At 34.7% G+C, this 17870-nt stretch overlaps 1 protein-coding gene across 1 annotated transcript in view; it reads right to left on the bottom strand.

The window, feature by feature from the left end:
• Positions 1 to 17870, bottom strand: part of LOC136030708 (cytoplasmic dynein 2 heavy chain 1-like) — a 575385-nt gene that overhangs the window by 297182 nt on the left and 260333 nt on the right. Inside the window, exons 36-38 of the mRNA XM_065709779.1 lie at positions 11655 to 11862; positions 4695 to 4795; positions 603 to 760 (exon numbers count right to left, since the gene is read on the bottom strand). Of these exons, the coding sequence (XP_065565851.1) occupies positions 603 to 760; positions 4695 to 4795; positions 11655 to 11862 (467 nt within the window). The remainder of the gene's footprint in view (positions 1 to 602; positions 761 to 4694; positions 4796 to 11654; positions 11863 to 17870) is intronic.

Here is a 17870-nt window from a genome sequence, read left to right as displayed (position 1 = left end):
GTTATCCAATATCAGTCACCTGACATATATACAAAAACACCATTTATTCAACCAGGTGAGGGGCACTTCACACCTGCTTAAGCATACTACCATCAAAGCATATCCCCTCTCCCCACGCATTAGCCAATTTTCACCAAAAGCAGTATTCATCCCAAGACACCGCATGATGAAATCACATGACATCACATGACATCGCATGAATTTCTAATGTAAGCAATTCGAAGATAAGAAATAATTTTCGTTCGCTCTGAATTCTAGGATTCTCCTGTGCTTATCGTTGAAGCACTTTGAATTTATTCTACTTAATTACAAAACAAGGATAGCTACTTAACTATTATTAGTTCAATCAAATATAACTTTAAATTTAATCATTGAAGGCTTAAGGTTGAGATATTAAATGGTCTAGTGAAGTATGTCCCAAAACTGTCTGGGTAAGATAGATTCTCGTTCGGTTCATCTGATAGACTATTGGTTTGTTTTGGGATTATAATTAATTAAATGTTCAGTTTGATATGGCTAAAAGTTGAGGCAGCTAAGGATAGGAGCAATGGTTCAATTTGGGGTTAATTGGACTAGAAGAATGAAGCTTGAAAAAGAGAAACCTCCTTAATGAAACCAGAGTCCTTGTACAGGCTAGTTGGTAATGCAGAAATCAACGATTCAAGTACATGTCTTTCTGATTTAGAGTGACCAAGATGCTTGATGACCTTCAATACGAAAGGTACAGCATGGCCCAGCTTCATCTTGTGCTTGCAGATAACTAAAATGATAAAAGTAGGATTAGAGCATACTGTCTTTTAAAGACAGGAGTAGGTCGTATAAAAAATAACTGCTTTCAAAAATTTTATACCTGATCATATATTTAAATCGAAGAGGGCCAAATATTCGCATACTCATTCATATCTTATGGCTACTGGGCATTTTGAAGGAGATGTAGGTGTGGTTTCGTTTTCAGAACCACACCTACATCCAGGAGGGTGCTGAAAAAATCATAAACACTGATTCTTAAAGAGGGAACATCAGCAGTATCTAATGATTTGCTGAGGGCAATAAACTGAAAATTTCAGGGCATATTGAACACGACTTGGGGGGCAAATGGTCCTACATGCACTTTTTAGACGCTTCCTCTCAATACTAGCCAAAATTATGGAATGGCCGGTTTGTTCAAAATAGTGATGATGTCTATTAACCATGGCTCTGGGGTTGCCATGTCCCCTAAAGCCCCAAAACAAGGTTTGCAAATTATATAATGCGGCCATGGTCAATATACATTATTGTTTATTGTAAAGAGGGGAATATTTGATTTTGGGTGTCAGAAATGGCCCAGTGTAATAAGTGAAGCTTCAGGGAATTGAGAGGAGGGAGTCAAACAAAATAAAAAAGAAACTTTATGAATCCATGCATTCAAAAGAGCGCATCTGTAATATATTAAAAGCGGCGAAGAATATTAACTTGAAACTTGAAGTATAACTAGTACTACAACTGCTGTGAATACGGCTACAACCACTAGTTTGAGAACTTACGACTTTAACTACTTTCGACGAGAACCATAGATACTAGTGGCTGTGCCTACATATGATGGCTACTATGACTAAGTCTGACTGTAACTACTTGTGAACTAAGCGATAACTGATAGTATCTTCTACTGCAACTACTTGTCGCTTTGACTATTTACGACTATAAATACTTCTGACTGCGGATGTTTGTGACTGCTAAAGCTTGTGACTGGGAATTTGACCAAGGATACCTACAATTGGGACTATGACAATTTTCGACTGTGACTATGACAATTTTCGACTGTGACTATGACAATTTTCGACTGTGACTATTTGCGAATGCTTCAACTAACGACCCTCTGCAACCGTGCTTGTTCAAGATTGTGACCAATTAAAACTGTGAATAATTTTAGCTGTGACTATTTGTGACTACGAGTGCGACTATTCACGACAATGAATGTGACAACTATTTTCCTCCCCTAACCATAAGCTCCTAAAGCCTATTTCTTCTTTTGCGCTGTACTAAAAGTAAAACATACAATTAAACTCTTTTATTTAACAAATATTAAATGAATTTTTATTAGAACTTCCAGTGACTTTAATTGTTACAGTGGTCTATTACTTATTCGTTTAAATATTTTTAAAAACTGAAGCACAGTGTTCAAAAAATATATTATTTTAATTACGACACAAATGATGCAATATATCTTAGAACAGCTACGATAGGGGGAGGCGTGCAGTAGCCAAGCTCTTTTTTGTTGTACTTTTCGATCGTTCGAAGTATGAGTCAAATGATCAATTTAATTTTTATTTGTTTTTAATTTGTTTGTTTAGCTATATCAGCATAATTTTGTTATCTTTATGCTACATATAATCGTTTATTTAAATTCTGTTAGTTTTGGGTTCCATTTTATTGTTTAAGAGTAATTTATGTTCGTTTTGAGTTTGAATTATTGCAGGATTTTATTTATTCTGGTCTTAAGTTTAAGATGGCGTAATAGTTGTTTTGAAAAATTTCTCTCGCGGTATGTTTTGTTTAATCAATCCATAAAAAGTAAAAGGTTTTAAATATTATGGAGGAAATAAGATAGGATAAGGGTATTGCATAATCCAGAAAATAAAAATAAATACAAATTCTGAAGTGGAAAATTATAAAAAGCGTAAACAAAATCAATAAAAGGGAGGTTCTTAAACAGTAAGGGGAAAAAAGAATGGCATTGAAGTGTGCGGATTTTTCTGAACAAATCAAAGATTGAAGTGGAAGCATGGAAAAAACTAGGGCCAAAATCAATAAAATGACGGCTATTAAAACATTATGGTTAAAAAATCATATAGGGTCGTACACTTATTCCAGGGAGTCTAAACAATCAAGCTGTTTTTAGGGATACCAGAATCTCACTGTCTCAAAAATCTTCCCTAGAAGACTGTCTAGTGCAGCAGAAGGATTTAGGCCAGATTTTATTGTTATATTCTTAGAGCCGTTTCGTCTGTTTTTACAGTTTTTATTCTAATCCAAACTGTCTGTTTTTACAGTTTTTATTCTAATCCAAACTAAGGACGTAAGTATTTATCTTAATAATAAAATATTGCTATAAGTCGGTCGATATGGTTAATGCGTGTTCAAGTAATGAGACTAGTCCGCATATAAGTTTGGTCACATGAACAATCAATAGTCTTTCCGTGTAATTGTCCATTCATTGTCCATATATTCCTTATGACTCTGTAAATATACAAATTTATCTGTTATTATGTGCCACCTCCCAATCTGTTATCTTTTGTGTTTTCTAGATCATTTCCATTCGGATAATTACTAGCAAAATGCCCTGGGGTATCACTTTTTTAAGAAGGTAACTACTATTTTTGTTGCCTCGACTCTTTTTTTCAATTAGTTGAATGTGTTGATTGACTGTCTGCTTTATTTCGATTTTTTTTTTGTGACCCTTCAGTCAACCGTGAAAAAATACTCGTAAAAATATTTGCACAGTCTTAATTTTCTGTTAAACCAATGATTATTTTTATCAAATTTTCTGAATCTGTGAGGGGGGTAAACAAACAGATTTTTCCTAAAAAAGCGATATTTAGCAACTTAGGATTGCAATCAGCCCCTCGCAAGAAGTTTCCACCAAAAAGTTATATTCTAGCATCCGTGATTTTGAAAATTTATAAGCATAAAATGCTAATGTTCCCCTCCTTTTGCCATAAATGCAAAAATATTGAACAAATGAAAAAGAAAATGTTATAATGGAAAGAGTGCTTAGTATTTTTGGCTACAAAGCGAAATATTAAGGTTTTGTCCAGCACTGCATATAAAAGAGACAAACATAAAAGAAAATTTCAAAATATACTCTTTAAAATTAATATGCATCTCAACCAGAGCTATATCAAAAAAGTTATCTCAACCGAATACAAGAAAATGAGTGTCTGGGTCGATTTTTGCCTTTGTTTTTGGCTAAAATCGACAGCTTTGTTGTTTTTTTCAGCATTTAGGGGTAAATACAGAATAAAACTATCCTCTACTAGGCATTATTGCGCAATTTTCAAAGGAATGGAAAAAACATGGTATTAAAGAAAATATATTGAAGACTGCTAAGTATTTTTCGTTAAAAAGTGGAAATTACAAGGTTCGCTTATTTCTTCTCAGTGTATTTGTCCATTGGTGTTTAAAATATATTTTATCTTTGAAAAATCGTCGTCAAAAAATTATTCTTGTTTCCTAAGAGCCTATTATGTGAGAAAAGCCTTAAAAAGCTCTGTTGGAAACAGATGAGTAAAAGGAAGTTAGAAATACTATTAAATCACGACAAAAATATTGACTGTTCTGGCTTGAGTAAGACAGGATGCTACTAACTCAGGTAATAAGGAAGCATTGATTAAACATAGAATGTAAAAACTATTATTGGTTGGGATATAAGTAAAATACTGAGACGCAGTGAAAAGCATTATAGGCCCTTTTACTAATGAAATATGCTATAAATTTTACAAATCATGTTACAAGCTCACTAAATATTTAACAATATAAATTCATCTAATCTTCCCAGAAGGCAAGCGGGTTGGATTTATAAATAAAATTGCAAATACCATTATGACAGACAACGTATGACCGACAAATGGCAGAAGAAAAAAAATGACAAAGAGCCATTTAACCCAGTAAATTAACAATCACTACGCTATATTAGTAACGTTCAGGAATGTACTTACTATTGTGGATAACGGTATGAATAGTTTCGCAAAGTGTGCTAGTAAACTTTTGGTCTTCTAAAAATTGTTCCACAAGTTTCTGCCAGACAAGGTCATCTTCACTAAAAAAAAAGTTTTCAATAAAAAAAAAAAGAGTTGCATTCAGTAGAAAGAAAGGAGTGTTATACGGACAGAAAACCTATACTTCTTATATTTTGGTTTGTGAGTGAGTGTGCGTCCGGGGTCTATAAGAAATGAAATTGCCACTATCCATTAATGACAAACTGGTTTCTTTTTCATAACATGAGATTTTTCGTATTTTCCAGGCCAAAACATACAAACCTTGTTCTAGGGCTCTAGGGAGATATGTTAATCCCAGAGGCATTGTTATATGATCTTTGGACTATTTTAAATAAAATGGCTATCACAAAATTTTATCGGTTGTATTTGCTGACAAGAGGGCTTTGGGTGGAGGGGGGGTCTAGTTGTCCTCTGATCACTTTTGAACCTTGAAAAGGTAACTAGTACTTTCAATTTTAAATCAGGAGAGTCCCTCCAAAGTTTATACGACCAACCCTTCCATAAGAACTTAATATGACCCCTGAGTAAAACCGGCAAAACTTTACCTGGGATCTGAGGGGTCATGTCAACCCTTGAGTTTTGTTAACTGATCTTCGGACTATTTTCAACAATATAACTATCTCAAAATTTTAATTGGAAGCATGTGTGGAAAAGAGGGCGTGGAGAATGCTAGTTCGAAAAAAAAAAACAAATGACCGTGGATTGTCTGTTAAATTGACATATACTGACAATTCTAATGTTAAGATTTTGATAATTTTTCATTTAAGAAAGTAAGAAAGGTGAAAATATTTTAAAGTATTTTTTTCAGTATAGGGCAAATTGTGTTAAGGTCTTAAGAAGGCATAGGGGTTATCAGTACTACTCATGTTAATTTTTGCTCGTTTTGAGCTTGACTCGGCTATTTATTGTAATTTCTGTTCATTTTAAGTTTCGTTTATTTATTGATAATGATTTGTGGTAGTTTTACGCTTGGAGGATTATTTGACTTTATTTTTGCTCATTCTTGGCTTAATGGAGCTCTTCAATTTTCTTTAAAAAATTTGTCAGGTGGAAATTGTATTTTACATTAATTTTTGTTTGTTTTTATTGACATAGTATTTTTCGTGAAAAAAAGGTATATATTTTTTCAATTTTCTTCTATAAGAATCCTTAGAATGGGTTGCTATTTGTATGTTGGAGAAACTTTTTAAACAATTTTTAATCCTGACAAAAACAGTATTTTTTCATTTAGTTTTAAAGCTTCTGAAGTTGACCTGAAAAATAAAACTTAATATCATTCCCAAAAGACTCTATCTATGCTTTTGACAACCAGGTCAAGCTTACACGCTTTTGTTTATTTAAATTGCAAGAGCAGTGCTATCCCAAAATAGCAGGTAGTAGCTAGTAACACGAAAAGTAGTATCCACAAAAGTTTCAACTTAATACCCCAGTATTTCTCGTTATATTGCTGAGGTGTCTTATTGTTAACCACTTGAACCAATGCCTTTTGATTTATTTTGAAACACCATTTAGTTTTAAAATGTAATGGTCAATTGCATAATTGCGCACGGTTGACATGCCTCATATCCCTACAGCTATACCTGCTGGATCATTCTACTATGCTGAACAAAATGTCTGTCTCAAAATTTCGACTGGATGCGTTTGGACAGGAAGCGGGCTTGGGAGAAGGTCTTCTTGCCCTCCAATCTCTTGTTACTCTTAAAAAGGGCATCAGATATTCGCGCTGTAATTAATGTACAAGGGGGAGAACTTCCCGCTTCATATATCTAGCAAAAAACTTTAAACAAGTAAAAACAAAGTGAAAATATTTAAATGCATGTTTTTCCAGTAAAGAGTAAATTTTGTTCTTGTCTTGAATAGGCTTGGGGGTTATCAGCCCTTCTCATGTTAATTTTTGGTCGTTCTGAGTTTGACTCGTTTATTTATCGCATGATTTAAATAAACAAAATATCTCTAAAATGTTTTAGCTTTTTTAACTTTAATAAATTAAAGTTATCAAGACTTTAAGGAATATATATATATATATATATCAGTAGGCCTTATATGTATACTAAACTGATAATTAACATTAATTTTTTTTTTCAGTAAAGTGCAAGTTATGTTCTGGTCTTGAGACAGTATTGGGGTTATCGAAGACCTAATTTCCAGACCTTTCAAATACACTGAACAAAATAACTATCTAAATTATGATTAAATATGTTATGGGAATCGATGGAAGTGGGGGAGGGATAATTACCCTCCAGTCACTCTTGACTAATAAAAAAGGGCACTGGTCCTTTCAATTCCAATGGAATGAGCAGTTTTAGAAGTTTCTACGACAACAAATGGCCTTCTCAAAATTTCTACCAGATGCATTTCAGGAAAATACGAGGTATGGGGGAGTGGGGGGGGGGTATATCCACCCTCCGATCACTCTGATTCTTCAAAAGGGCATTATAACTTCTGATTATGAATCGAGCGAGCCCCCTCCGAAGTTTATATGATCGCCCTTTCTATATATACCTTAAATGCCCTTAGGGCGCAAATTACAATTCTTGCCCTGAGGGATGTAGGGGGGAGGGTCATCATAAAAGACATAATTTTCAGACCTTTCAATTAGGTTGCACAAATTGCTATCTCAAAATTTTTATTGGATGCATTTGGGGAAATCCTACGCGTGGGAGGGGGGTTAAAGCGCACTGGCTTTTTCAATTCTAATCAAATGAGCTGCTTTCGAAGTTTCTTCGACAACAAATCGTCATCTCAAAATTTCTATCAGATGCATTTGGAGAAAATACGAGGTTTTTTTTTGGGGGGGGGGGGGGGGGGAAGTTATCCACCCTCTTATCTCTTTGAATCTTAAGAAGGGCACTAAAACATCTGATTACTAATCCAATGAGCCCCCTCCAAAGTATATATGGTCACCATTTCTATAAATACCTCATTTGCCCCCAGGGCATAACTTAAAAGTCTTGCCCTGAGGGCTCTGGTGTGTGTGTGTGGGGGGGGGGGGGTGTCATCCTCAAAGACAACATTTCTGGACCTTTCATTTATTTTAAAGAAAATTGCTATCTAAAAATTTGAATTGAATGGGTTTGGCAATTTTGACTATTAAAAAGGGCACTAGCCCTTTCAGTTTCCAATTGAATGAGTTGTTTTAGAAGTTTCTATGACAACAAATGGGCATTTCAAAGTTTCTATGAGATGCATTTTGGGAAAATATGAGGTGTGTGTGTGTGTGTGTGTGTGTGTGGGAGGGGTATCTACTCTCTAATCACTCTAAATCTTAAAAAGGGCACTAGAACTTCTGTCTACCAATGCAGTGAGCCCTCTACAAAGTTTATACGATTACTTTTTCTATAAATACCTTAAACACGCTTAGGGCATAACTTACAACCCTTTCTCTGAGGGCTGTAGGGAGCTGGTCATCCGTGGTCATCCTTACAGACACAATTTACGACTTTTCCTCTACGTTGAACAAAATGGATATCTCAAAATTTTTTATTTGTAGTGTTTGAGGAAATAGTAGGCGTGGGAGGGTGGCTATTTGCCCTTTAATCACTTTCCCTTTTTCATAACTTACAACCCTTTCTCTGAGGGCTGTAGGGAGGTGGTCATCCTTACAGACATATTTTACGGGCTTTTCCTCTACATTGAACAAAATGGATATCTCAAAAATTTTTATTGGTCGTGTTTGAGCAAATGGTAGGCGTTGGAGGGGGCTATTTGTCCTCTAATCACTTTCAACTATTAAAAAGAGCACTTGCCCTTTCAATTACCGACCAAATGAGCTCTTGTGGAAGTTTTTACGACAACAAATACCCATCTCAAAAATTTCTATTATATGCGTTTCGGGAAAATACGATGTGCATGTGTGTGTGGGGGGGATAGGGGTATCCACCCTCTGATCTCTCTGAAGCCTAAAAAGGGCACTAGAACATCTGATTGCCAATCAAATGAGCACATTCCAGATTTTGTACGATCACCCTTTCTATATAAACCTTAAATGCTCTCAGGGCACTATTTACAACCCTTGCCCTGAGGGTTGCGGGGGGGAGGGGGCAAGTCTTTCAACTACGCTGAGCAAAATGGCTATCTCAAATTTTTTGTTGAATGTATTTGGTGAAATGGTAGGCGTGGGAAGGGTTGAGTTGCCCTTCAATCACTTTTATGTCAAGGACACTTTCCCTTTCAATTTCCAATCGAACGAGTCCTCTTTGAAGTTTCTTCGATAACTACTTCAATACGATATGCCCTGGTCTAAACCAAAAACAAAAACAAATAAATAATACATTGTACCCACATCGCTCTTTACTTTGGCAGCACTATTGCGCTGCCTATGATTGCCTGTACTTGTCGTTTTTTATTAGTAGTTGTAGAAACAGCGGTAGCAATAGTATTAGTAGTGGTAGTAGTAAGCACGGAATGTCTTTCGATCAGTTGACACTCCCCCTCGCTATACCCTAGAAGGTTCAGCTTGATCCACCCTAATGAAAATTCATATTTACCTAGTATCTTCTTATTCAGAAGTTTGAATAAGAAGCTCTTTTTCACTCCTGAGTTACGTCTTTTTGACAATCTGCATGCACGTAACGTGTTCTGATTTAGTTCAAAACTTCCCTCAAAATTTTTTTAAACTTTACCTGAATACCCTTGACCTTTTTGAGTACCACTTTTCTTTTTCGTCATGTCTGTGAAGTCTCGCATCGAGTGATTTCAGTTGCATGTTTTATTATATTCGAATGAATTGTCTCTCTCTCTTTCCTTCTGTCTATTATTTCTTTTTGTTTGTTATCTTTTCGTAATTATCTAGATGACATGCTGTATGTATTATGTGTTTAAGAGTTAAATAGTTTAATAGTTGAATGTTTTTTCAATTATCCCCCTCCCTGCAGGCTATACAGTCTTTGCAAAAATTTTGGTTGAATTCTTGAATGATTTTTGTTATTTTCGGTTGAAATATATCTCATCTGTATCTATCTATGCATTTAAAAGTGTATCTTTAGATGTTAGAGCTCCAGAAATCTAAGGAAAACACTGAATCCTACATTTAAAGATTTTCATTTTTAATGAATTTAATTTTCATCTTTAATTTTCATCTATGATCAGAAATTACGTTTGTTAGGTAATAGAAATTTGTTGGATAATAAAGACTTTACTTTCAGAATTCTGAAATTCAGAAGATTAAAAACAAATGGGATTGTAACCCCCGACATAGGTCCAATTGAGGATGGAAGAGGGGACAACCTGTTTAAACAATTAAAAACCAGCTAATTTCTTAGGAAATTAATTAAAACAAACTGTATTTGGCAAACTAAATTCTAAGATGTTAGACCTCTGAAAACTCTAAAAAAGAATAAAAGTCACAATATGAAAAGGTTTTAGCAATTAAAAATTCTTAAAAATGTATATTTTTTTGATAATAAAGACTTTAATTGGAGAAATCCGAAATTCAGAAGATAAAAAAAATATCTAGGATTGCAAGCCTCTAACTATGCGCGATTGAGGAGTGGGTGAGGAAACGACTTGTTCAGACGGTCAAAAGCAGGGTATTAGAATTATACATGTCAAGTTGAATAATCGACGATTGGAGTGTGGGAGGGATCACGGCCATATGGATGCCATATTGAGATAATATGACAAACATGGGCTTCTTAAAAATTAAGGGACATCTTGGTCAGTCTTTTGTGGCTCATTTGCTAACACACGGTTTCCTGTTTATCACCAGCTAATAAATATAATTCACGCAAAAAAAAAATACAAGGATGAAAATTTCAGCTTTAAGGCAAAATGGTAAGTGTCAGATAGGAGCTACAAGAATTTGCCCCGGATACAACATAAAAACATGACTGTGTGAAGTATTCCGCGTATCTTGCAATGCAATGTTGGATAAATGTTTTTCAGAAAAGTAAAGAACTGAGGCCAGACAAGACCACAAAAATTTACCGCAGAAACAAGATAAATTGGAAATGTGTCAACATAGATCTAATTTCTTTAAATCCCGAATTATGCATGATTTGTTTGTATTTATCAAAAAATCTTCCCATACACCCCCTATTGAAAATACCGTGTTCCCCTATATCTCTAAATCCAATTCTCTGGTGATTTCATTCTCCTATATACAATGTCATAAAAATCTCCACTTCCTTGCAGCAGGTGGTACAGAACTCTTACCCACTGTTTGTTTTTTAGAGGAGGAAAAGAAAACACAGAGGATATTAGAAAAAGAGGATCCAGATTCATATAGAGCTGTAGAAAAAAAAATACATTTTGTGGTATATGAGCACAAGCTTTGAAGCAGTTATGGTTTCTATTTAATGGCTTGGGAAAATGCTTGGTGTAACTATGGACATGTTATTTAAACCTAATGATGTTACAGAGGTTCATTTATTTGCAAGTTCTATCTTTTTTAACCATAAGTTAAAATCTGAAACATTACACATATCTAATTATTTGCTTCTTATATCCTCTTTTTATTCTCGTGACTATATGGGTTTAAAAAAGTTTTGCAGAAGCCCTTACTCCTAGTGAGCCTTTTTGATGTCAGCCAAGCAAAATTGACTTCTTTTTACTTTTTATATTAGTGCTAAAACACCAAACTAAATTCATTTATATTTTTAATCCCCATGATCCTAGTGATCAACAAGCCAGATTGAAAAAAAGATTACAATTAATCAGCTAACCAAGGTAATAAAAATGATCATTCATTTCAATTGAACAATAGAGTAAGCGAGAGAGATGTGAAATAATTTCCTTAAGGGGTGGGAAATTCCGCTTATTTAAGTTATGACAAGCTGAAGTACTACGTCAGAACTGTTACGAAGCATAGGTCTGTCTGTCTGTCTGTCTGTCTATCTGTCTGTCTGTCTGTCTCCTATATAAGCAAATACTGGAGTAATTCTTATAAAAAAAACTATTTACCTGGTCAGTACTACACCTAGTCTGGTGATCGTTGCAGGCGAGGCTAGACTTAAATCGTCCGTCTCAAAAATAAGTTTTAAGTTTGAATCAAAAGTCAGTCTATCTCCAGATGGTAGAGTTAAAATCCGGTTGTCATCTAGAATCGAATTAAATGATTCAATCCATTCTGGATCAATGCATCCATCAAAAACTATCCACCGCATTACGCCTGAAACAGGGTTAAATAAGTTCTAATTAAGAAATATATAGTAGCTACACTTTGGCACCATCTTAAAATACTGAAATATTGTTTTTTCTTTGTACTGCATGCTTCATTACCGGTAAATTTGACCCAGTGCCGGAATCAGTCAATGAGAAGCTCTTAATACTCTAAAATTAGCACTGGAGAAAAATACTGTACTTTAAATGTGCTGACATTTTAAATAAATGCAATCTCAGAAAATAAATATTTTTGCTTTCATTCTAAAACAAATTCCACCATTCCTACTACTACTACCACTAAAAAGTAAGCGCAGCACCAAGCCACCAGATGTCAATATAACTACGTATCCTCCTCCTCTATCCCCATCTATTCAAGCCTTCCCTCTTTACAACTTCTCAGGAACTTTCTATTTATCTTAAATGTTTCCTTACACCATCCTCCCAGACCAACTAAACATGACTTGCTTTTAGTATTGCCCAAGACGGTTGGCCGAAAAGGACTTTCTTAGGCAATTTGTCATTCTTCATCCTCAAAGTGTCTCAATCTTAACCTTCGTCTCATTCTAGCTCTAGAAAGCAGGGTTGAACCATACTTTTTAAATAGGCTATTATTGAAAATACAGTTGTTCAGTCGGATACACAAAATAATCCGTAGGCAATTTTTCTGAAAAAACATCTAGCAAACCTTCCTCCATTTTTTGGAGCGCCGGTGCTTCGGAGCCATACTTTACCCCTGTTATCTCTGCAGCTTCTAATATTCTAATCTGGGTCGGCAGACGTGTCTTCTTATTCTTTAAAACTGTTTTCAACTGTAAAAAAAAACCCGGGGCTTGGCTATTCTGCTTTTGATTATCTCAGCTGCACCCACTGTCTTAACTATCAATATTACCTGACAAGTCAAGAAAAGTATATGCTGTGTTTGACTAACGAAAATCTTGACTACATATCCTTTACGCGGAACTAGACAAACCAATCATTTCCTACAATTTTAAAGTGCTTTAAGACATGCTTAAAAATGTTCTGCCCATCTCTCTTTAACTTTTTCCAGCAACCGTGGCCCCGTTCCTATCTTTAACTGAGACAAGTCCAGATTGACTACTCCCTCTCAATTCACTAAAATGCCAATACAATATTTTAATATTATACTATTTAGATGGATCTTCCAGATCCCTGGCAATTTCATCCATGGTTTCCACTCCACACCTTCTTAATCCATATTTTAATGCTTTCTTCACTTTCTTGACATTCCTCTTACTTTCATACGATCTATCACTCGAATAATTCATGTACAAGCCTCTTCTCTGCTCTAATAAAGATAAAACCTTTTAACTAATAAAGTTTTAAAACAATCTTTCCACAAAATAAGTTGTTCAAAGAAAAGTACAGAAATCCATTAAACCGAAAATGAGCAGAAATAAAACCAAATTTTTTACTTAGGGTAAAACTACCACAAGTCACCATCAAAATATAAATAAAGCCGAAAAAAATAAAAATGACAATAAATTATCGAGTGAAAATCAAACCAAGCAGAAATTAATATGAGTAGGGCTGACAACCCCCCATGTTTCTTAAGGCTAGAACATAAATTGTGCTTTACAGAAAAATATTAAATGTTTTCACAGTTTTAACTTCAATACATCAAAAATTATTAATACTTTAAGGAATAGATATCAGCAAATTTATACTAAAGTGACAATACAAATTCAGCTGTTTTTTTCAGTAAAATGATTTCTCCTTGTTTTTAGTTTGACTCGGATATTTATTGTACTTTCTGTCCGTTTTAGATTTCATTTACTTATGAATGGTGATCTGTGGTAGTTATATACTTGTTATATTATTTAAAATATATTTCTGCTCATTTTGGTTTAATTTGGTTCTTTACTTTTCTAGGAAAATCATTTTAAAAATCTTTAGATTTTTTTAAATCCTACTTTTACAGTTCTTTACTTTTCTTTGAAAGTAATCTGTTTATTTTCATTGACATAGTCTTTTTTAATGAAAACTAAAACTATATTTTATTTTTTTTTTCTGTAAGAATCCATAGTTTTGGTTGTTTAGGTTGCATAGTTTATTTGTATGTGGGAAAAGCTTGACACAAATAGTACTCTTTAATTTAGTTCAATACTTCCTCTAGCAGACCAGAGAAAAACAAAACTTAATACTATTCCTAAGAAATTCTATATATACTCTTTGACAACCTGGTTATACTTACACCCTTTTGATTTAGTTAAATCGTAAAAGAAGAAGGCTCTTTGATAACTTGGATACACCTGCACTCTTTTTATTTAGTTAAATCTAAAAGAAGAAGTAAAAAAAATAAAAAAATAACTTTATTCCTCACGCCTCTCAATACAAAATTTCTATACAATTGAAAAGAAAAATGTTATGGCAGGGCGAAGAGCGGATCGACTGCGGCAGGTAGTAATATTGTTTGCCCTGAAAGTTTCAACTGAATACCCTCAGTCTTTTTTAGGATATTTTTAAGATGTCTTATTGGCGATCAGCATAAACAGTGATTTAAATTTAGTTTTAAAGAAATATTTGGTTTTAAAGCATAAAGGGATAGATTATGTAAATGTGGGAGGTTGAGATAACTAATGCGCCTAGAGATATAGTTACTAGACCGTTCAACTATGCAGAAGAAATGGCTGTAAGAAAATTTTGGCTGGGTGTGTTTTGAAAATCATGGGCTAAAGAAGAGCACTGCTTGCTCTGCAATTACTTTTGACTCCTAAAAAGGGTACTAGAACTTATAATTTCAATCATAGCATCTTTAAAAGTTTCTATGATTTTACTAGCTATGATTGATCAGCGCTGCCTATGAATATGCTTGCGTGCCCTTTAAAACCTGCATACACATAGCTTTTTTGTTTAATTGATACTCCCCTTAAATGTTCCCGAAGAGTTTCACATTTATGCCCTTAGTGTCATTAATTACAATAACCATAGAAACATTATCAAAAGTATACGGACACTGTCTTCTGGCTAGCCCAAAATCTGCCACAACTTACTCTGCAAGGTCTGGGTTAATAATGTGAGGTGTTCTTCAGAAATTGCTAGGGCACCTTTTTGATAGTATACATGATCAAAGTTTGTTTCTATTTAATGTAACATTCATCTTGACATTCCTTGAGTTCTTTCTCAAATATTAGTTTTGTGAGGTAGAATTTGAGGTTGAGACAAAAAATATTGATGGAGTAAATACCAACACAAATGTGATTAGATATGTCATTTCAACGCTCTTTTTTTGCTGATGAACTTGAGACTAAATGTTTAAAGTCAAGAGAATTGTTTGGGGCTTAAAGCTTCGAGAGAGAGTGAGGTTGCAGGAGAGTTTTTGTCTCCAGGTGTACATTAAACTCGGCCTACGGCAAAACATCTGCAGTCTCGTACCTTGGTAACAACCAAGACTGAATGCAGGTAAAGTCCAGTATGCCTGGAACCTCAGTTTTGTGAAAGTGAGTAGGAATGAGGAGGAGGAAGGGAAATTGAAAAACATTTTTTGTAACAAAAAAAAAGATTCTGTCAAAGAGCTTCCCTTAGCTGAGACAAAACACTTGTTCCAAAAAAGAGATCAATATACTCATATAATGCAACACAAAGATCAATTACATATGGCAGATGAAAATCACAGTAACACAGATATTCATTTAATAGTAGCAAAGCTGTTCAAACATTTGGTCTTCATCATCACTACCATCGTCTTCAAGGTTTCTGGCACCGACTGTTTCGTAGTTGGAACAGCTTGTTCCTCTACAATTGCCACAAGCCAAGCTACACTTTAAGCCATTCTTTTTGCAAGAACATCGCAGCGTCGAGCACTTGCTCTTTGAAGTACAGGGAAACACTGAGAGAAGGGAAGGCGGTGGCTTCCCGGTGAATCCCTTTGTTCAAATAAACTGGTCTCATAGTAGGATGAACAGAAGCTCATAGCGCTGAGAGTATCAACTAGATTGTGGCTTCCTTGCTGATCATGAAACCTTTACTGCGAGTCCAGCTTGAAGAGGAGACTTAATGGCCCTAGGTCGAGTTGCTTGCATGATGGTTTGGCCAATGACAGCTATTTTCAGTTTAGTATCTTCGCCCACGAACAAGTTTTCCAGGAAGAGCTTCAGAGACTGTAGTAGGTAATTCAAATTTTCCTCCAGATTTTTTTAGGTCGGCCCTCTTAATATCCTCAGCCATATCTTCAGTTACACATTTTAGGTCGCTCTTCAACAACTCAGGAGCCACACTAAGAATGTTCATTTTCTTCTGGTTTCCGTCGCTACCATTTGGTTGTGCATAAAAGTTTAGTAGCATAGTTTGAGCCGTGGGCCTTAATGTGACAACAATAACCTTACCGTTGATCTCTGCAATCACCACTACATCACCAAACCTCTCTTTGACGAGCTTCTTCACGTAAAATTGGCTAACCACAGACTCTTCCAAATCACCGAGAAACTCACCCATCATGTTGACCAAGTCACTCATTGTTGACTGTTCATTATCATTTGCCTCAAAGAACCGCATCACCTCTTCAAATGCTTATTTTTGATTAATTTTTACATTTCTACCTCTCTTTTTTCAGAGTCTGTCAGTCGGATTTTCTGCATGTTTCAAGGGAAGGTTCTTGCTAGATTCAAAGTTGCAGTACCATGTTTTATGGTACACACTGCATGCAGATCCAAATTCACTGCTAGAATTCGGCCCTGAACTATCTCAGACCAATGATCATTTCACTTTTACAAAGTCTCACCCGTGTCTCTGTGAACTCCGTTACGTAAGCTGTTTTTCCTCTTGTGAATCTTCTCAAAAGCCATTCTTCTCAAACAAAATAAACAATCGTTTTTGAAATCGAATTGTTCTATCAGGAGATTTGAACTCCTCCTCTGGAACTCATTTTGTTTGACTGATTTTTCTCAAGTGCTGGTAAATGACCCTTGAATTAGTGTAAAAAGTTAGGCACGACTTGTAAAAACAATCCCCCACAACAGCCGTCAGATCAGTTGGTTTTTGGTTCTCCATCCTATTTCAGTCACAACTACTTTCTCGTCTACTTTGAGCATTACTTTCTTACACATTAAACAAATCCTCATTCTAGACTAGAATTCCAACCAATAAAATGACATAAAGAATCACTTTAAGCGAAAGGAAAACAAAGCTGATTTAAAAATTTAAGGTATTTTTCCTGTTTGCATTATCATTAAGATTGTCACCCAAACGCCATAAAATTATCCCTCAGACATCATAAATATTTTTGCAATTTATATAACAACTTTAGTGATTCTGTTAAAACTTTAAGGAATTATTATAGTTCAAATTAAGAAATCAAATTTTTGTTAATTCTTGTACCTCAAGTCTACCTCTGTATCTACCGCAAACCTTTACCAGCATCAGTTAGAAAGTAGAATTTTCAGACAAAGAATCGGAGACGCAAAAATTCTAAATTCGGAATTCTCTTTTCAGGACGACATTCTTTACATTAAATAATTCACCCTCAACCTGAAAAACTCAAATTTGTAAAAGAGCTAGAAAGGCAAACTTTTCGAATTTGTAATCAGTACATATTTTTTAATCGGATAGTGAAAGAGTCATCTGTATAGCAATTTGTTTGAGGTTGACCCCTTTTTTCACAATTTTCCTAAAACCCCTTTCCCAACCTCACTCTTTCTCGAAGCTTTAGACCACAAAACATTCTTTTGACTTTAAAAATTTAGTTTCATGTTCATCAGCAAAACAAAAGCGTAGAAATGACATGTCTAATCACATTTGCTGATATTTACTCAATCAACATTTTTGCCTCAACCTCAAATTCAATCTTAAAAACTTAAGCTTTTGAAAGATCTAGAGTAGTAAGCTTTTCGGATTCGGAATCAGCAAATATTTTTGTGAAAGAATTTTTTGTGAAAGATAGTGAAAGAATCATTTGTATATCAATTTGTTTGAGGTCAAACCACATTTTTACTAGACTATGTCGAAAAAAAGAAATCAGGAGAAATTAAATTATGTGTTGGTATTTCGATTTTTTTTTTG

This window comes from Artemia franciscana, chromosome 8, assembly GCF_032884065.1.
Source record: "Artemia franciscana chromosome 8, ASM3288406v1, whole genome shotgun sequence".
Classification (NCBI taxonomy): domain Eukaryota; kingdom Metazoa; phylum Arthropoda; class Branchiopoda; order Anostraca; family Artemiidae; genus Artemia; species Artemia franciscana.
This window is presented reverse-complemented; position numbering and strand designations above follow the sequence as displayed.